A 21,701-nucleotide genomic window follows, 5' to 3' on the forward strand; every position below is an offset into this window, starting at 1 on the left:
CAGCCCATTCTCACGTGGCTGGCCTCGATACGTCTTGCGTGTTCTGGCAGAGTAATCCAGACAGAATTTTATCCCTGTTTACACATGGTCAGTATTCCCTGATTGAGAAAAAGAGCCAGTGGTTTGTGGCTGCGACACACATGACATGCCATTGCTCTGTGAGTTCAGCGATGTGAATGAAGTGCAGTAGTGTGAGTGATGGCAATCTCTCAATGAGCATCTATCCATTCTACACATGTGCTTGTTCAAGGAATATTTCACCAAAAATACATTTGTTTGTTCTGATGAACACAGAGAAAGATATTTGCAAGAATGCTTATTACAAGACTGACTTTGCCCCCCATTGACTCCCAACATTACTTTATTATTTATTTTGTTCTATTGAACACAAAAGACCACATTTTGAAGAATGTAGGAAAGCAAACAGTTCTGGGGAATTTTCCTACTATCAATGGGGGGCAAAAATTGTCTTAGATTTTTTCTCAAAATATAAATATGATTTTACAGAGGTAAATGATAAATATTTCCCATATTTCACTGATGTGTTTCGAAACATTGTCCATTTGCCATAAATAATTATTGTTAGTCACCCTTTTTGTTTGTCACTGGGTTTTGCAAATATCTAACCAATGAAAAGTATTAAAAGTGCTTGTCAACTTTGACATCACAGTATTTTAGGTGCAGTGTTTTTCCATTTCATGAACAACAAAGACTTTGGACATCCTAGGATTCAGAATGACAGTGACGATATGCTTTCTATGTTGTTTGTATTTGGGATAAACTAAAGATCTGTGAACATTGGCTGAGTAATACAACATGAACACTATACAAGGGATAGATATACAGTTTAGATGCATCACTGAGATCAGAAAAAATCAGCATGAAAATATCCGTATACTGAATCTCAGCATCATCATTGTAAATCTCAGCATCATCATACTAAATGAGTTTAACAACAGGATTACAGTGGAGAAGATATAAAAGGTTTTCAACTTCATGGTATTTCATTTCTAATCACCGTCTCTGTGATTAATTCAGGATTATTGTTTTTGCTTTTTCCAATCAGAGCGATCTAAATCCCTAGACAGGTTCTGAGCAGGCCAAAGCGCATCACCTCAATAAAACAGAGAGAGGGTCAAAAGAAAGCTGTGTGCGTGGGAGTTTAATATCAAAAGATGAGATAAAATGCGTCAGAGTCTGCAGGCAGATGGAAATTTTATCCGATGACGGGTGTCACTGTCAAGGCTTCAAGAGTTGTTAGTATTGTTAAACACAGATTCTGTGGCATTACTCCAGTGTGCCGTATGAGGAGGGTTGTCTCTTTCGGTCCCAACTTTTCGACTTTTATGATATTGGGTATACTTTTTTCAGAGCACACACACATCTTTGACAAGAAGAAACATACAATTTCTGAAGCTTTAAGAAAGTGGGATCACAGGACAGACTCGTAGAATCATGATCTCCAGTAAGCTCCTAGTCTTTCGAGGCCCTCGCGGGGCCCTGGTCACCGAACCGGTTGAGGAGAGCCAGAACCGAAGACGCAAAAAGTCGGGTGGTGACCTGTTTCCAAACGGCTATCGTGTGAGGTTAAGCTCATGTCAGCCAGGAGATGGCAAAGAGAAGAACCAGAACTCTTTCTCTTCTTGCCTTCGTGTGCTGTCTAACTGGTGTAAGTGATCATTTCTGGGAAATTGTTGTTTGTTTAGATGATGTTTTTGCAGGAAGCTTGTGGCATTTGTTTTTGCTTTCTGGCTGTGTGTGCAAAAGGTCTTGTAAGGTTTTGAAGTGCTCCTGTTTCCTGTTTCTGAAAATAACTCTCACCCCAGTCTTACTGTGAAAATGATCTGTGCACAGAGAAGGTGTAAATCTGCCAGGACTAAAAGAACATCTTTGAATCATTTGTGTGAGAATGCAGCGTGAGCAAAGCTGAGAAGATGGTGTGTGTGTTTTGAGTAGATTTTGTTGGACAGAAGTTGGTGTTTATATAAAAAGCTTGCTGAATCAGGTGATATTTTTCTCTAATCTGCTTCCTGATGCGTTCATATCAGCACCTATTTCTCACACGGCTGTTCCTGTTCTTCTCCAAGCTCCACAAAATACACTTAACAATTTTGCATTGTGACATGGTTTTCAGGGCAATCACATTTCGTATCATGTAATGCACATGTATCAGCTATAATATATCGACCAAAATTGTATTATTTGATAATGGCCCATAATTTATCGTGCATCCCAAATTTTTGAATGCAGAAAAGTAACTGTATAGGTCATGAGAATGGAAAAAAGTTGTGTATACAGCCAGACAAGAGAATATTAATCTTTTAAAAATATAACTCTTCACCTTTTGAAAGGTACTTGTAGATGTGTTTCTTGACAAAAAATCTAAATCAGAATATCAGTCATGGATTCTTTTTTCCCACTATTTCAAAATTTTTACAATACAACAATATTCAGTCAATTTATTTTTCATTCAAGAACATCTAGAACATTCAATAGTTTTTTTCCAGAATATTTTAATTGAATTCGGTTTAAATTACAAAAAATAATTCACTAAAATCTGAATGTGTTACGGTATTAAGAATTTCAGCCTAAAAGGCAAAAAAATCCACACATTTTTCATTCACACAATTATGCTTTGTAGTTAGAAAACACAATTATGTATATTATTAGCATTTGTTGTTAACGAATGATGATTTATTATTAAAATCTTTACTGGCATGATGTTTCATGATAATAGCCAAAAGTAGTTAATCAAAAAATGTGACCGTGTCATAAATTACAGACTATTGGCTATTGAAATTTAAAAGAGAAGCGTTCTGGTACAGCTTCCTTTTTTAAAGGGACAGTTCACCCAAACATTTAAATTCTGTCGTCATTTTCTCAACTTCGAGTTGTTCCAAATCTATATAAATGTCTTTGTTCTGATGAACACTGAGAAAGATATTTAGAAGAATGCTTATTACCAGACTGATTTTGCCCCCCATTGACTACAATAGAAGGAAAAAAATATGGCAGTCAAAAGAGTTTGGTTATAAGCATTCTTCTAAATGTCTTTCTCAGAGTTAATCAGATCAAAAAAATGTATACAGATTTGGAACAACTCGAAGGTGAGTAAATAATGACAGAATTTACATTTTCACTTGATAGGATGAAAAATAACACTATATACTTTGCATGTAGTTGGCTATTTGCTGGTATTTCATCCAAACATACCAAATTGTTTTACATTCTATACTATAAACTCTTGATCTCGTTTTCATTCTCAAATTCTTGCTTTTCTCTTCTCTTACAGGTCTGAGGTTTCTAAGAGCCTTGAGATTGATTCAGTTCTCAGAAATTTTACAGTTTTTGAATATCTTAAAAACAAGGTAAGGCCGAAAACATTATTGTGCACCTCTCACACCCTCAATAACTCCACGATGACATCAACACACACAGTCTCTACAGCTCCTTAGGCGTCTCTGGTGTGGTTACCATCAGTGCATCTCTGAGGCTGAGTTGAGCAGAAAGTTTTCGGTTATTCCCCCACCGTGTGTGCATTTAGTGTGCTGTTAGCGAACAGGGCCGCTGTCCAGCTTGATGAATGCGGGTGTGTGATGCAGACAGGTTCTTGATTGATTCCTCTTCCAGCAACCCGTCACACATATGAAAGATCAGCGTATCCTGATGCCTTAGTGGTATTTTGTAAATATGTCAGGATAAGGAAGAAAAGGCAAAACGCAGTCAGAAATTTATGCTGGAATCATTTATTTGTATTTCAGATGAAAGAAGTTGCATAGATATATAACAGAAATGACAGAGACAGTTGGCTTTTTGAGGCACTGCTAGCGCAGCTAGTTAAAGTGTAACATTTTATGCAAATATGACACTGTGGTCTCATTCATGAAACAATTTCGTTAATATATGAGTAAATTCAGAGTAATTTGTGCGTAAAACAGACCTTCCCGAAAACTTTCCTCTGGATTCATAATTACTTCATAAATTAAAGATTTGATAGACAAATGTGTGTAACTTAATGAATTCCAATCACTCGTAAACAGAGCACACATGCACGCCCATTCACAATTAGCATACAGTAATCCCCGCCTATGAATTACAGCTATGCAAATTACTTATCTAGGAATGTCGGAATCCTCTGCACTTCGTTCTCTGGTTTGGCTACATTATATTGTATAAATCCACCAAAGCGTTTTTAGACAGCTAAAATAATAATACCTGCTGCTCTTCGGAAAACAACCAGCTGGTGACCCTCAGAACACTTTGGAGGCACTGTGCTTTATTCCGGAGATGCGTTGGTTGCTGTGATTTAGAAAATCTCCAACAGTGATCCTATATCCTGAAGAATATTACTTGATATGACAATGCAGTAGCCATTAATATTAAATTCTCCATTGTTGTCCATTGGTCAATGTATTGTTTGTTTCCAGTCTCTTCTGCACTGTGATTGGAGGGCCATGTGAAAAAGGACAGTGACGAGCTCTGTGTTTTTCCCAAAGTTAAAAAGTAAAAAATGGTAAAAGACAGGGCTAAAAGTTTGTCCAAAAGAAAACAAAACGTTACGTGTGGTTTTACGTACTATTTACACATGGTATGGAGCAGGTGTACATTTCTTTCGTACCAACAAACATTTTGAAAATACGAACATTTTCACGAATCCTAAAATCTAGGTTCCCTTTCTGTCGGTCTCTCATCATTGTGTTGATCCGACAAATGGGGTTTGATCTTGAGAACCAATCAACGCTTTAAATGGGCAATGAAAATTGGCGAATGGTATACGCCCATTCATTCACCTTTTGTTCTTCGGAACCTGCTGAGCATCTTTATATGCAGAGCACCTTATCTCTCGCTGGACCATACGACGCAGATCAGCAGACTCAGCCTCTTCGACTACTCACCTAGGGCGTTTCGGTGGAAAGCCATAAGTGCCTAAAAGAGCAAATTTCTCTAAAAGGCAAATTTCCTACAGCGTGCACGTGTCACCTTGGGTGTGGCCGTTTCATTCTTGAACCGGAAAGGCACGAATCCTGTATCAGATGTTTGTAGCTCAAGCACGCTGAGACAGCATTTGTAGATCTTTCATGCCCGCATTGCGATGGCATGTTGATCAGGGCGTTGAGGTCACGTGTGGCTGTGTTCTGCCTGGACGCTGCCACAACATCGTCTGCACCCCGCACCGCGGAGGCTTCCAAGCCTGCTGCAGCAGCGAGCGGCGGTGGTGATTCGGGACTCCCATGGGCGTTAATCTGCAGCCGGCATCGCGGACCGCCCAAACTCACCTCTCCCGACTCCTATGAGCGACAGTGGACCGTCTCATAGTGGAGATGGTGACGAGGATGAAATGTCTGTCACAGCATCAGATGGCGACTTCCGGGCATTCGATGCTGAGGACTCCTTGGAGCTCCTGGTTGTGGCCAGTCGAGCCCAGGACGAAGCCGATGCAGAGATTTCAGCCATGCTTTCCGGGGCTGCTGCGAGTACAGCCCCCCCAATTGCTGGACTCATGGTATTTGGCGCCCCGCTCCAGTAACGTTCTTCCCGGAGCTTACGAAGGCGTGGCACGCCCCCTTTTCAGCGCATGCTGGTCAGACAAGCTCAGTTACCCTGACCTCAGTCACCCTGACCTTCCTCGACTCGGGAGCAGCTAAGGGATACGTATATGTACCCCGGGCAGAGCGTGCAGTCGCGGCTCTGACAGGGAAAGCACAGGGAGACACCCAGGGCTATCACAGCATGACACAGCCTCCGTGCAATGTTGCGTCATGCCAATTCCGCTTCCCCAGCACTCTCCTTGCGACAGTGCCTCAGAATATTCAGGCAGATAAATTCTCAGAACCGCTCGCCTCCCCGGCGCACTACGCTCGGCGAGGCAGCCGTTCTGCCAGCCACAGAACCTCCCCCTACAGGGAAGATGTTAGAGATCACTCCCCTAGTCACGGTGTCTCGGGCCTGATTACAACTCCCCAACCCGTCCAGGTGGCTAGTGAGGACAATCCGTCTCGGCTACGCGATCCAGTTTGCCATAGGCCCTCCCAGGTTTCGGGGCATTCTCTTAACCTCTGTCCGGGGGGAGAATGCTCCCGTACTTTGGGCCGAGGTTGCCACCCTTCTGGTGAAAGGTGCGATGGAGCCCGTCCCTCGGGACGAGATGTCCTCTGGGCTTTACAGCCCCTACTCTGGGTGAAGTACAGGCATTCCATCCATCGCTAAGCATCTCTTCTGGTACGGACGGAGTGGCCCAAATACCATAGCTCGTTGGAGGTGAGTTCCCCTCTCGAGGTGAACCCCTGTGTCCTTGAGCTGGTGCTCCACACGTAGTGACTTTCCTATTGGGGTGTACCGTCTCACGCCTGTGACGGCCGTTTGTAAGAGCCCTTGCCCTTATTCACGTTTCATATAGGAACCCCATCTGTCTGTTCGACACAATGTTGATAGAAAAACAGAAAGGGAACGTCTTTGTTACAGATGTAACTTGTCCTTTATGCCACAACGCTTCGCCCTCTGCAGCGACCCGGGTATCTCTCCAGGTTCCTCAGCACAAAAGGTGAATGAATCTTCCTTTTATACCTGTATGTACGGGGCGGAGACTTGCGTGTCATACTATTCGCCAATTTTCATTGGCATTTTAAAAAGTACAATCAGAGTTGATAGGTTCCCAAGATCAAACCCAATATGTCTGTTCGACACAACGTCTCGTTCCCTCCATCAGGGAACTGAGGTTACAGCCGTAACCAAGACGTTAGAATGACTTTAGGAAGGATTTACACCAAAAAATTATGCTCCTGTTTCATGAATGAGACCCAATGTCAGGATCCCAGTGTCATTTGATTTGTTGGCTGATAACTTGTGTATTCACTCCCAACGAGCAGCGTTGTGTCAAGACGAGGCCAAAACTGGCCTCTCGTGTGTGTGTTGGGCTCAGTAGATGACTGATCTGTACGTCAGTGTGATGCGTTTCACTTTGGGAGGTGTGATGTAACTCTCGTCTCTCACAGTAATTCCATCAAGCTGGTGAACCTGTGTTCCATCTTCATAAGCACATGGCTCACTGCTGCAGGATTCATTCATCTGGTGAGTGAAAAAACACACACACGCCCCTCTCTTCCCATGCCCATGGAGAAACTGAGTAAGAACGGAGAGCACATGCAGATCTGTGGGAGAGACGTATCTCTTAAGTGGCCGTGACGTCTGTGCCTGTGTCCAGTATGTGGTTTGTGTTGTAGTTTATCGAAAGCTTTATTTTTGTTTTCATTTTTTCGTGTTTTTATCAGGATGTGCCAGAGGACATCTGTGCCACTAGATGGCAGCAGAGACTCTGATCGCCACTAAATCCTCAGTTTGGTTCTTCTCACAATTAATCTTTGCGATATCGTGTATGGACGGTAGATGGCTGTAAGAGACCGCATTTGGATCCAACAGTAATTAATTTCACTTTCTCCCTCATACAGGTGGAAAACTCAGGGGATCCATGGGAAAACTTCCAAAATTCTCAACCGCTCTCATATTGGGAATGTGTGTACTTATTAATGGTCACTATGTCCACTGTGGGATATGGAGACGTCTATGCAAGAACCACTCTCGGACGCCTTTTCATGGTCTTCTTCATTCTCGGTGGTCTGGTAAAATCACTTCTCTTCTTGTTGGCACCCGCCCCTGCACCCCTACCATTCATGCACTTCATTACAACTGCCATCTATAATGATTAAGACCCCCCCCCCCCTTTGATATGTCATATGCAGACTCATTATTCATTACATTGACTTCATATTGGGCTAAATTGAAATGTTTTAGCGTAATGTCCAATGTCTCTGTAATGTCTGTAAAGATCTATCACCCTTCTTTAAAGTCTACATGCTGAATGACACATCCTTATTCACTGCCCCTTAATAAGCTACATGTTGTATTTAAATAAGGATGTAAAGATGAAGTATTTTGACGATAATGTTGTCGCTATTTTCTTAAAACAGTTTTGCGGTTTCAGGAGATCCCATCCTTCTGTTTCCCTCCCCAAATTCCAACAAACACAGTGGCAGGCTGATTTGCCCATAGTCCTGCTTGAGCGTCACCATGGCATAGCTAGCCAGAAACGTTGTGATATGCATGCATTACGCTTGTATCAGAAGATACTCTAGTTATAGAGACTAACGTTTGAGTTTTTTGAAGAGAGCCATGGGAATAGCAAATGGTTGAATTGAAGTTTGAACATTTAGGATTTTGAGTTTCAAAGTGACAACATAAACAAATGTTACTTCACATGCGCGCCTTCCTTCCGGTACACATTCACAAATAAAAGAGTGCTTAAAGATTATTTCTGATAACAAGCAAAAGAAACCGAGAAGAGCATTACTTGTCTAAACTTGTCTCTCCAGTATTTTGAATTAATACCAAGCGCAACCGCTAAATGTCAATTTCCCATAAAGTTTCTTCAAATGTGACAAAACTACAGAATCTAATACAATTATTATACATATATAAAATGATCATATAAATAAATATTAACATATAAATTAAATTAAATATAATAGTTGTGTTATTGGACACTAACTAAAAACAGACCGGAAGTTAACTGCAGTCCCGGCATGTAAATCAAAAGATTTTTTGAAATTATTTGACAGAATCATTCACATGAAAGTAAAATCAATGTAAACACAGTCTCATCTTCATTTTGAACTGAAATAGATTTTTGTACATATCTTTGAGTGACAACTCAGGCACATTATTTTAAGTTATGACAGCTCCAAAGAACGGATTCAGAGAAATGAAAATCAAACTTTCCAACTCTATATATCACCCCACGCTAGAGTTAATACACAGACTCAAGATGAAGGTATAAATCATGTACAGACTCAGAGATGATCTCTTATGAAGTTTATGGAGCTGTAATTCAGGACAGATGCATTCCATTTCTATCACAGGACAGAAAGAGCTCCAGCTGTCCAGGAGTTGCCATAGCAATGTGTTATTTCTTTGTTTTGTGGACGACTGGAAATAATCACGGCTCTGCAGTCTGTTTTATATCAGGTGTTCAATTAATGACTTCAGTATGGAAAGGTTGTAAACAGTCACGTCTGATCATTCAGATGCCATAATTCATCAGGGCCCTCGAACTCTGAAGGACAACCTGGAGATGAAAACCCGGCTAATACGACACAGAGATAAAACAGCACATCGTCGAGGCTGCAATCTTGCAAAACACATCCAGCTCATTGAAATCACACAAATGAGTCTTAATGTGCTTTGCAGCTGTGGGCGATCACGCTGGACTATTCAAATCAACTTGCCACTGCTTTAGTGTTTGTTGGACAAAACATGGCATGTAGGTTTTTTCTTCTTTCTCTTCCTGTTTTACACGACCTTTTTTACTGTCCGTGATTAACAGATCGCACTGCAAGTGTTAATTTCCAACCAGTAACTTTTATACTGGTGTAATTTTTTACTATTTTACCCATTTGATTCCCCATTATTAAAATCATATTGTGAGATGGGGAGCTTTTGATTTTTGAAGCGCAATACATTTTTTTTGTTTTTTCACACCCTCTGATAAATTTTCGCTCCTCCGATGTTGGGGAAATGTCAGGTGGATAAGCACGTGCGCCCTCTAACGGGTCTCTCCGCTCTCGTTTTTAGCTTCTGCTTCTGTCTCCTATCTTCTCCTTAGGCCATGTTTGCCAGCTACGTCCCTGAAATCATAGAGTTAATAGGAAACCGCAAGAAATATGGTGGTTCCTATAGTGCGGTAAATGGCAGAAAGTAAGTATTCCAGGTGCCTCTGTGGCCTCGGTCACAGCAGAACCCCTCTTTGCATGCACTTTTCTGTTTCTGTTTCATGCATGTAGGCCATGTTTGCTCGCTACGTGCCAGAAATTGCTGCTCTCATCCTTAATCGGAAGAAATACGGAGGGAGTTATAACTCGACCCGAGGCAGAAAGTAAGTCAAAATCCAGACCCAGGTGTGGTTGTGTGACGCATATGATTCTTCCTCTACTCAGCTAGAGAAGGGCTTGGTTCAGACAGGACAAATGAATGTCACACCGTGATTGGAGACCTTGGCCATTGAAGCCACATGTCTTTGCCCTGCGCTCTGTGTCAGTGGCTTCTTTTCCTTAACTCCTGCTGCCTTTTCACTTCATTCCAGTGTCTTCCAACTACAGTTTGTTTTTCATCTGTTATGTGCTGCTGTAGAATCATAAGGTCTCATTCGCTAACAATGACATATGAGTGTTTATACTTATGCTTGCTGAAAAGGGTGCCATGCAAACTTTCAGGTCATTGTAATTAATGGTAGGTTATAGGTTTGGGAACAACACTTTGGTTGAAAGCATCTTCTAAAGCATCAATGTAAAATGTATATATTGCTGCTGTCCTTCTGAAACCTTGTATGTCCATATTTCATGTTTTTTTATTCATTTATTATTAGTCACTCTGTATATTTGTCTCTCGGTTTAGCAAATATCTAAACAGTTAAATGATTTAAAAAGTGTTTGTAATCTTCGACAACACAGTATTTTTTAATTTCACAATGTAAAAATAATCACAATGTTTTTTTCGTCAATTTCCTGATAAACAGCAAATTTGGACATACAAGGCTTCTATATATATATGTATATATGTATATATGTATACATATATATATATATATGTATATATGTATATAATATTATATTATATTATTAATAATAATAATTTTAATGATGAAGACGATGATGATGATAATTTTATCGTTATTAATAATAATGGTTAATAATCATAATAATAATAAAATGAGTTGTTACAGAAGTAATGCTGTTTTTGTGAAAACATTCACATACAGGTTTATGGCACAAATTTGTGAATGAGACCCAAAGGTTTTCTTTTATATTCGCTAGAATCGCTAATATAAAAAGTAACCACAATGAAATGTACACTATCCTCTAAATGATAGTCATGAAATCACTATTTCTTGCTTTATATAACTGATGTCGGTGGTGCTCAAAAAAAAGAAAAATACGACAGTATTCAGACGCTTCAGTACTGTTTAGTTTCATCCTTGTCATATGCGAAATTCTTTTCTGTTTTTTACGTTGAGTTCTTTTGTTCATGCCTGATCCATCATCTCTTGCATGTGACTGGAGGTCTGCTGGCACGTTTGCCGGTTCTGCATGCATGCTGCAGTGAAAGAAGCCTGTCTGGCTGTGTGTCACTGCTGACCCATCACTTCATCATCTCTGTTTGACATGACGCTGGCCCTGATCTTCAGTCAGCGTACACACCCTGAATGCCTGGATGCCTCAGCTCTCGCACTGGAGCTGCTCCATTGCAATTCGCTTGCTTATGCGCCCCGCTTGGTACTTTGACCATACCCTGTTTACTTTTATTTTTGCAAAAATTTAAAACCCCCATTCTGTTTCTTACTCAAACACGGCCCAGTCCTCAGTGCAGCGATTCTCCCGAACGCTCCGTTTTAAGTCCTTTCTCTCGCTCTTCCTTCCTTTCTCTCTCTTTCTTTCCCAAACTATTTCGCAGCGTGAGACAGGCGTACGGTCACGTCCGGCTTTCATCATCTGTTTGAGGGCAAATACTGAGCCGGGAGAAAGCCATTAGGAGCCCCTTTGTTTGATGCTGTTTTGCTGTCAGTGGAACAAGATTGATGAAATGTTATGTTTGGCCTCAGCCCCACGTTTGGATTCGCAGTCTGGTGTTGAGAGAAGGTCTTGTCAAAAGAGCTGAGCCTCTTTCTTTCTCTCACTTTCCTGCTCTCAAGCTGTACATGCGTCTGGATGCAATTACAGTGGACTCCAGCTCTCTGGCCGAGCAGAAAGACAGGCACCAGGCTTTGCATTATTGTTTAAATATGCAAGGCACTGCGTGATTATGAATGGACACATCACGACACAGAGAAAGAAATGTGTCAGGATATTTATTTCCGCTGTCAGCACGTTTCTGGCGATCTCAGGCTGGTGTGCAACTCATAAATTCAGAGTATAGTTCTGGATAAACTCACAAAAAGCTCAAGTTTATTTCCCATGAACTCCATAAATGCAATCAACGCTGTATAAATGTAACATAAAATATAGAAATATTCAGCCATCCGGTCAGACTTCCCTTACAAAAAAGAGTTTACTTCAAGTAAACTTAAGTCAATTTCAGGTATGGTTTTGGAATACTTTTTAAATACTAATCTTAATGTATCTGTCGCTATGCTTGTCAGTGTACTATTTCAATACTTCTTGTGTATAAATTGGCCCACTTTAAAGTTTTTAAAAGTATACTTTGAGGTATACTTTAGGTGTTTACTGACATACCTTTACTAGTTCTGTACAGTAGTTGCATTTTCAATACTTGCAGTTCAATAACACATTGTTAGTTTATAAAAAATAAGTGTACTCTCAGTGAACTATTAACTTAGCAGTTTTCATACAAAACAACGTTTCTTTAAGTGGCGTATAGTTTTCTATTTGTAATGTATATGAAGAGTTTGGTTCCAAAATGAGATAACATTGATTCAATTGAAATCGTGTTTTTTATTATGTTAATATTTTTTGTTATTATGGCTCAAATCAAAACAAACCAACTGCTGTTTGATTGATATTAATTGGCATGCACGATAAAAAAAACATGATTTTGGAATCAAACTCTTATATTATTTTGTTACTATATAAACTTGGACATGTAAGACACAACTACTAGTTAAATATACTTCATTATACTTTTAATAATATCTTGCTTAAAAGATTGTGTAGTATCATCAATATTCTTTTAGGAAAGATAGTTAGGTATAATAAGTTAAGTACTGTATAGGTGAGTGTAATATTAAGTATATTTCTAAGAAAGCACATAAAGTGAAAAGTACTTTTTTTGTAAGGGTTGGTTGGACCATTTCAGTAGAAACCTTTTGAAATCCTTTGACAAGAGATGCAATTGAAATCCACTTAAAAATAAAAGTCCTCATTAACAAACTTTATTTAATGGAAAAAAACAGTTATATATGTTACCGTACACAAAGGTCGACAGAGTTCGGCCTAGCAATAGTTTAACTTCTGCTATTAAAACTATGCTGCGCCAAGAGGGTGACTGCTGTTGATGTGAGCGTGTGTGCAACGTAGCGTTTAACAATCAAAACGAGAACGCAGATGAAGCCGGATCTATGACTTTAATATAGAGCAGCGTTGGAACGGGCCGAGGTCTCTGTGGTTTCCATTAGCTCTGCTGAAACCGAAGGAGCACGATGAAAAACTGACACAAACCCAGAGTGAACTCTGAGCTCATGCATCTCTGAGCTCCTCTCCAGAATCCACACCACACCAAGAATACAGGGCCGGCTGCGCCCACAGACCAGGCCTTTCTTGGCATGTGCGTGCGTGGCGTGAGAGTTAAGAAAATGGCATGCTGGTATGGCTCTCATAACACATTAAAACAAGTGTGATCAATAGATGTGGAGTCATGCGGTTGCATGATTCTGGTTAGATGTGTATGGGGAACGATCTGTGCGTAGCTGACAGTGTGATGTACGGGCTGTGATGTTGGACAGCTAATTGCAGTGAACAGTGTCCTGATGGTGGATGCTGAAATATAGGGTCTTATATTTATGGACAAGTCATTTATATGGAATTCATGTGCAGGGATATCGTGATTGACAATGTGTGCCAACGTAAATCATTTTTCATGTCGAAACAAAAAATGTAATCTAAAATGCACAAAATCTCAAACTTTGGTATATGTTGATTATAATAAATAAACAATATATATATATATATATATATATATATATATATATAAAATATTAATTCACAATGTGTCACAATTAATATTATATTTATTAAATTTCATTGTCAAATGATATTATTTTCATTGTAAATTAAACCGTTACATGACCCTTCTCTAATATTCAAAGTTATCATCAGCCAATATGGATTTTTTCTTGAATATGTGGTTACATTGAGTTATACTCCGCCTGCATACTGCACATGTTGGGCATTTACGGTCAGTTATGACATAATGGAGCTGTTTTGAATGATCACAGTGTTTTTGGAGGTGTTACTAACTAAAATGTTGCCAGATTACATTCATCATTGTTTCCTGCATCAAGTGGTTTATTCTAATGATGATGGAGCCCCGGCTCCATATGGACTACACATGTGGCCTATCTACAGCTCTGTTCTCCTGTGTTTTCAAGTGAAAGACAAGCATGCACTCCTTTCATCGGGTTAGCCCGAGTACTGTTGTTTAGACACAGATTTCCTTAAACCCGTCTGTGGCGACTGTAGAAACGAACCGGGGGACGGGGGTCTTTAAACATGATTGATCAGTTAAAGGATTAGAGCAGTATCAATGGTTTCGCTGCTGAGGCTGATGTTCGAGCTTGCTTTTTTAATTTCTTCTATTTTTCTTTGGTTCTGATTTCTGTATTTGGGTGCTTTGGTTTAATTTTTTTCATTTGGCATGTTTCTCCGTGCATGCGTTTGCTAGCTGAGTTTGTGCACATTATTTTAGTTTCACCTTATTGTGCGTAACATTGTGTCGAACCCAAGTTTTCTCTTCACTGTGTGTCAATTGTATAGTGGTGTGTGTATGTATTTCAAGTTGGTTTTAGACATCCTAAGTTTGTAGTATTTATATTGTTTAAGTTATGAGAAATGTAAAATGTTCCGTGTTTCTTAATATTATAATTCGTGTTGTTTAATTGTAAATAATATTAGATTATATTCCACTGTTGTATTACATATTTTTTGTCAATGGCATAGCCTATAAATATAAGTCCTAAAGAATGAGCTACAGCAGGGGTTTTCAAACTGAGGTCTGGGGACCCCCAGGGGTAAAAAGATAAGTCTACTAAACATTATTACATATGTTTGTATTATTCTAGTGTGTCCTTTTTTTTACTTTTTAAAACATTCCTTGTGTGGGTGAACATCGGAAACGTTGCCACAGTACAAACACATTCGAGTTGAAAATGTTTCAACATACATCCATATACATATACATCCAACAAGTGTAGCCAGCTGTTGAGGTTTGGAAACAATATGTTGTCCTTAAAATATTACACTTAATATTTATGCATACATTTTCAATATTTCGTTACACAAAAAATTATAGATAGATATGTATTTTAGTAAAAGGGGTTCCCCTCTTAAAAGCTCCACCTAATTTGGGGGTCCCTGGCATCATAAAGTTTAAAAACCTCTGATCTATACAACCATTTTTAAAACAAGATATAGAAAAGGACAAATGGATCCTGATGATATATGATTTTTCCTCTCTGTGCTACTGTAAAGGGCCGTTCACATTATAACGATAGCTATAACGATAACTATAAAAATACTCGCAGGCTTGAAAAAAAACAAAGTTAGTGTTATCAACCGCTGGTGTAGACGCAAATATAGTTATAGTTACAGTTATCTTTATAGTAATCATTATAATGTGAACGGCCCTTAAGTCTTAACTCAAGCACAGAAAAAGCGATGAAGGTTTTGGCAGCCTTTACTCTTAGCCATCACTCTTACCCGATACTCTTAAATGGTTTTGTATCTTGTATTGTTTGCATTGGCAGTACCGTAAACCTCCTCTCAGTGGTGAAACACGATCAGTAGCACAATCACGCACCACTGATAACTCATCCAAACACAGAGACGAGATGTCTGACATGAGCCAGTCACAGAGTGTTTGTGTCTCTGCCAGGGACTCTTTACTGATGTTACACAGTTAAAAATGAGTAAGAGCATTGTCACACAAACACTCAGATTAAGCTAGAGCCCTTAAGTGGGCATTTTTGGAAAGAGGAAAACATGAATAATGTGTCTCTCATCAAGCCACCCCTTTGCCAGACGCTGTTGGCTTTGCACCAAGCCATCAACTCGAGTCTTCTCATCCTAGGACGGTCAAGCATGCGATTACGTCCACCCGTTAAATATAAGAGGCACGATCTGTGAAGATCATTATGTCTGATAGCATCCAGACACAGCAGCAAGAAAGCTTCCGGCGAACAGAGATCTGCCTGACGTTTGTTGTGGATCTGGGCACAAACAACACCTGAGAGTGTACGGTCCCCCAGTTACAATTAAGATCAACAAGCGTGTGTTCTTTGACCAGTCATCCGGTAATGGAAAAGAGGTTGTTTGGACAGATTTAGATTGATGATCGTGCATGGTTAAAGCTCTTGAGGCTTTGACCGCAGCAGTATTGGAGTAATTCAGCATGGGAAGTGAAGCAATCCACAAAGCCTATGGCGACAGATCAACTCTTTAACCTCCTGTTGCATGAAATTCTGCTTGACAAATAAAGCATTGTTATTGTTCTGCTACTGCATTAGAAGAGAAATGATGTTGTTTGAATTGTAATGATGGGCGGTAATCTTGTATGTTAATCAGAAACTTCTGAGACTTTTGTGCAATTTGCATACTTTCCGTAATAAATAGTATTCTAAAATAGAATAAGTACGTCACAAATCATAGTATGCAGAAATTAGTATTTCCAGATGATCTACTGTTACTGCTACACTGCATTCATAAAATTAAGCAAGCATTACATTCAAACTAATAAATACTTAAATGCATCAACGGCCACTTCCGTTTTGCGTTAGTATGTCCAAGTGCTTGCATACAGTTTTGCCATGCACCAAAATGTTTTCCATAACCAAAACAGTACTTACTTTAAGGGGCATAGTACAAGTAGGCGAATTGGGACGCAGCATGGGTGTGTAATCTGAAGTGTAGTTTAATGACCTAATATTTAGCAGGCCTTGGATAATAACTGAAGAACGACTGGGTACAAATACATTCTCTTAATACTTTAATTACTATATGCCACTTCTGCCCTTCTGAAACCTTGTATCTCCTCGTAAAATTATAACAGAGCCGCTAAAGGCTAAGCTCCCATCAAGGATAAATAAAGCATAATGCAGAAAAGGGACAAGTAGCATGATGAGCTTAAACATTTATTTAAATTGTGATAAGAGTATCGAGTCCTCACTATAGCTGTCCGTAGTTGCACACGATTGGTTACAATGCTCAACTCTGCAAAGCGCGCTGCAATGAGAAACCAGCTCTTCAGATAGAGCTTGAACACAAATAAGCACAGGACCGTTAAAAAACAGCTTCACCAGTTGAGGTGAGTCGAAATAGTCGTGGCTATTGGATCCGCGTTCCACCCCTGCATATTATTTCCCGAACCGCAAATGACACATGAAAATTCCACCTGTTACATCAAATATTAGCGGTTCACCTGGCGGTGCCCCCCCACGACCAGGACTCTGCCTACCTGTTACCAATAAAAACTATTAAAAAGTACTTGTCAACGTTGACGACACAGTGTGAAAAACAGTGAATTTGGACATCAAAGAAGGACAGCGCCAATATGTAATATGTGACAGTTTAGTACGATAATCCAGAGAAATGCTCGCAGGTGCATCATTTGATGTCTTCATAAGAGACGATAATAAAAATTGAAACATGTTTTACCTGACCACTGGTTTTATCTCATTTAAGATGCTTTTGCTATTTGCCTGTAATGTAGGGAGCAGCTAGCAATGGAGCCCGCTAGGTTTTGGAACACAGCTCTAAAGTATGAAACTAAACATTAGTATGTAGAGAAAAATGAGCCCTGCAAGTCCGTGACCTTTGGCACAAACCATTCGAGCTCGGAAACAGAATGTTTGTTCCATCTGATATATACCAAGTTTTGGTTTCAGTGCCTGCCAGGACGAAAAAGAAGTGGAGGTTAGAGTTCACCGCAGCCACAGATTTCAAACAATTCAAAAGCTTTTGACAGATGTTCTGATGGATGTCATTTAGTATCGAGGAACATGTCAACAAGCGTCTTGGCTCAGGGGCGGTTTGGCTGCAGAGACACGGCTTATTAAGAACATTTGACAATCCAATGTTAAAATGCAAGATTACATTTAGTTTGTCTTGAAACGTTCAAAGCTTTTCATGTAGTGTTTTAAGGCTGTTTTACAATATGTTTATAAGCATGAGGTAAAGCAACAGTATGCTGTTATGACTGAAAAGGGCAGCGATGGTTTTGAAAACAACAACGTTTAATGTCTTCAAGACGTTTTTTTTTTTGGTGTTATGACTTGATGCTCTTCTTTAGTGTGCCAGACTTTGGTTGTATTTTAAGTTGCACTCTTCAGCTGAATTTTCCCCCTTACAGGCACATTGTGGTTTGTGGTCACATCACGCTCGAAAGTGTTTCCAACTTCCTTAAAGACTTCCTACACAAGGACAGGGATGATGTCAATGTAGAAATTGTTTTTCTTCATAAGTAAGTACATTTCCCTTTGGAATACATTTTATGACTTTCATTCCCCATGAAGTATAATGGCTGTGCGTTATTTGGCAAAAAAAGTACCAGCTTTAGTTGTTTCAGTGTTAGAGCTTTACCAATAGGCTGTTTTTGATGTTTGTTTGTTTGTTAATGGGAAACGACACAGTTCTGCATCACTAGTGGCACCAGATGGAACCGCATGGATTGTTCGGCTGGCCTTCATATATCTGCCTGATATAACAACACTGGTTTAGGGGTTGGCAGCTTTTCTGTTTGTCTGAAGAATAGGGGGAGTGTTTGGAAACATTGCTGTATTTCTGTCTAGTGCAATTACTGGTGCAGAAATGAAAAACGTTCACTGTGAATCTTGTTTGTCAGCGTGTAATGCACTTTTATTTCTGCCTCTTGTTTGAATTCTAGTATTTCCCCTAATCTTGAGCTGGAAGCCTTGTTCAAACGTCACTTCACTCAGGTGGAATTCTATCAAGGATCGGTACTCAACCCACATGATCTGGCTAGAGTCAAGGTAACATCTACACAAAAAACTGACATTTAATCCCAGTTTCCCATGACACTTTAACACATATATTCAGGTAACAGAGAAATGGATTTATATGTGCATTCCAGGTGCAGAATTGTTGAAATAATACAGATAACACAGCATGCTTTTTGGCTTTTTTAAAAAGGTTTTTCTTTCTCACTTTGACAGATCGAGTCAGCAGATGCCTGCTTGATTCTTGCAAACAAATACTGTGCAGACCCCGACGCTGAAGATGCCTCCAATATCATGAGGTCAGTTATGTGTGCATGCATTTTCACATAAATAAGTCCTCTAGTGAAACAGATGTCTGGAAAGCTGATGTGTTTCACTCTCCTGTGAAAGGAAGGTGTGAATGAGATACTCTCGGGTCATCACAATACTCACATTCACACATGTTATATCTGGACACAGATGAAAAGACCCAGATGGAATTTCAGCTAATATTGCCACAGTATAGCCACAGTATAGCACCTACCTCTGTTTGGAAAGTGAAATATTAATTTCAGGCACTGAGGGCTCTTTTGAACCCTCCTCTCAACAACTAATGTGTTAAAAAGCAGCGTAATATGAAGATCAATTCTACACATCTGTTACGAGACCAGAGAGAACGTTAGACCGGATTTCATGAGGAATGGTGCGAGTGAATGCATTCCACTTCATATCGCTTTCTTTCCTATTGAAATTAAATGTTAATTCATTTTTATTCATAAAGCAGATGGTTGCTTAACAACTTAAAGTGAGTTACAGTATTTTGAACACAGGAAAAGACCTGGAGGTTAAGCAAAAGTCATACATCTAGAGCGGCAACCCATAAAATCAAAACTGGACCCTATTTACTTATATTTGAATGTGCACAATATACTCCATAGGTCTTATTGTGCATCAGTGCTTGTTGTTCAAATAGAGAGAAAATGTCTGCATAACTCTTTTTATTTTTTAAAGCTTGCTCCACCTCCACCTTTTTGCCAAGGTGATTTTAAGTGTGTAAGGAGAATAAAGTCCAGTGCCCAAATAGCTATTTAGTGGTTCATTTTAAGCTGCTGTCTTAAATCATTTAATTTAATGCGAGTTAACTTTATTTAATGAAAGTTGCATTAATAACAAATAACTATTTTAAAAAGGCTTTCAAAACCGCTACTATGTAGATTTTCAGTGGCCTTTAATGTTGCATTCATGTGTTTGTTTTTTTACAGAGTCATATCGATCAAGAACTACCACCCGAAGATCAGAATTATCACTCAGATGTTGCAGTACCACAACAAGGTAAGAAAAGCATGCCATAAAAAAAGATATGATCTACAAATAACTTTTATATTTGGTGCAATGTGGCAGTGACAAGCTCAAGATCAAACTATTTGATTCTGCTGTCCATGTCTACAAACATATTTTAATGTATTCGCAATGCACATTACGACGACTGTATTTTGTTCTTCAAAGTTTATCTCTATTAACAGCGACATACATGTGGCTTTGTATTCGTCAGTGAGGGCTGTAAGCAGAAGATAAATGATGCCCTTAATAACTTGATGGATGTGTTTTGTTCATGGGACGGTTCACTCAAGAGCAATTAAATATCAACTGCTGGAGCAGACTGCCTTACTACACATCAATTCTGCTCTAGCAACAACTTCTTAAATAGCCACATGCGGCCGTTATATGATTTGCATGACATGTTATGCGATCAAACAAGATTTATTAAAAACGACAAATAATCTATGTATGTCATGATGGAAAACTCATTTTTGAAATATTTGTAAATGAAAGCGGAATCTTGTTTTTCATTAATACGCATGTTAGACATCCCAGCATGGGTCGAGTTTAACCCCCCATCGTGCTGTCCCGTGTATCCGTAGGCCCATCTGCTAAACATTCCCAGCTGGAACTGGAAGGAGGGCGATGATGCGATCTGCCTGGCCGAGCTGAAGGCGGGCTTCATTGCCCAGAGCTGCCTGGCACAGGGCCTGTCCACCATGCTCGCCAACCTCTTCTCAATGAGGTCATACATTAAGGTACCGTCAGCCCCGTCCTGCGGCTTTGATAAAATCCATCCAGCACAATCAGCCTCCCCGAGCCTTTCCCTCTTCAGCTCAATCACCAACGGCCATTATGTTATTGAGTAAATCATCTTCTGAGGCCGCCGGTCTCATTCAGGGCTCACTCGGGACAGCGGCACAGTTGCTATTATGAGGTCATTTATATGAGTCAATGGCATGGCGGAAGTGGGGATGTAAATTAGTGTTTTTTCCTCATGCAAAATTTACTGTTCTCCTGCGTGCTGATGCAGCGGGGAAATGCGAACCATGTGTCTGTTTTAGAGTCAATGAACGACATCCCAGAGCCATCTTTATTTATCGTCCAAACGAACCAGACTGCTTGAAAGTCATACATGAGAAAACACTAGATTAAACCGTCTGAGGCCATAAAGGCAGTCAGGGATGCAGGAAGATGTGGGGGTTATTATCAGGTGGTTCAGATTTGGATGGACTTGTTTGGGAAAGAAGAGGAGAGATCAAGAGGGAGAGGTCAGACTGAAATATTTCACAGAGATTGTAAAACTTATTGTCAAATCCACGAGGAGCTGTATTGCTTTCTTTGATATTTCTTTTTAGAAGGCTGTGCAAGCTTTCAATGTCGAGACCAAGATTCTCATGTCATACAGAACTGAGGAATGGCTTTATAATGACTGCTTAAATGTGGTATGTGTGGAAACATCTGCAGGGCACATCATTCTTCTCATAAAAACACGGAGGAATTAAAGCAAGGACCTCCCATGCCACCCATGCATAGCATGGCGACACTTACACCATTTGCATTTTCTGCTTGAATTTTGTTAAAAATGTGCGATCAGGTCACCTTTTGAAACTTATAAATTATATTTCACCCCAAAATAAAAAGAATAAATAAGAAATAAAAATCCTGTATC

General features: G+C 39.7%; 1 protein-coding gene across 1 annotated transcript in view; it reads left to right on the plus strand.

The window, feature by feature from the left end:
* Positions 1 to 21,701, plus strand: part of kcnma1a (potassium large conductance calcium-activated channel, subfamily M, alpha member 1a) — a 151,784-nt gene that overhangs the window by 80,615 nt on the left and 49,468 nt on the right. The window contains 9 exon segments of the mRNA XM_079473229.1: positions 3,293 to 3,368; positions 6,993 to 7,068; positions 7,446 to 7,616; positions 9,656 to 9,747; positions 18,124 to 18,234; positions 18,658 to 18,763; positions 18,947 to 19,029; positions 19,972 to 20,041; positions 20,632 to 20,787. Coding sequence (XP_079329355.1) covers positions 3,293 to 3,368; positions 6,993 to 7,068; positions 7,446 to 7,616; positions 9,656 to 9,747; positions 18,124 to 18,234; positions 18,658 to 18,763; positions 18,947 to 19,029; positions 19,972 to 20,041; positions 20,632 to 20,787 — 941 coding nt within the window.

This window comes from Barbatula barbatula (assembly GCF_947034865.1).
Source record: "Barbatula barbatula genome assembly, chromosome: 14".
NCBI lineage: Eukaryota > Metazoa > Chordata > Actinopteri > Cypriniformes > Nemacheilidae > Barbatula > Barbatula barbatula.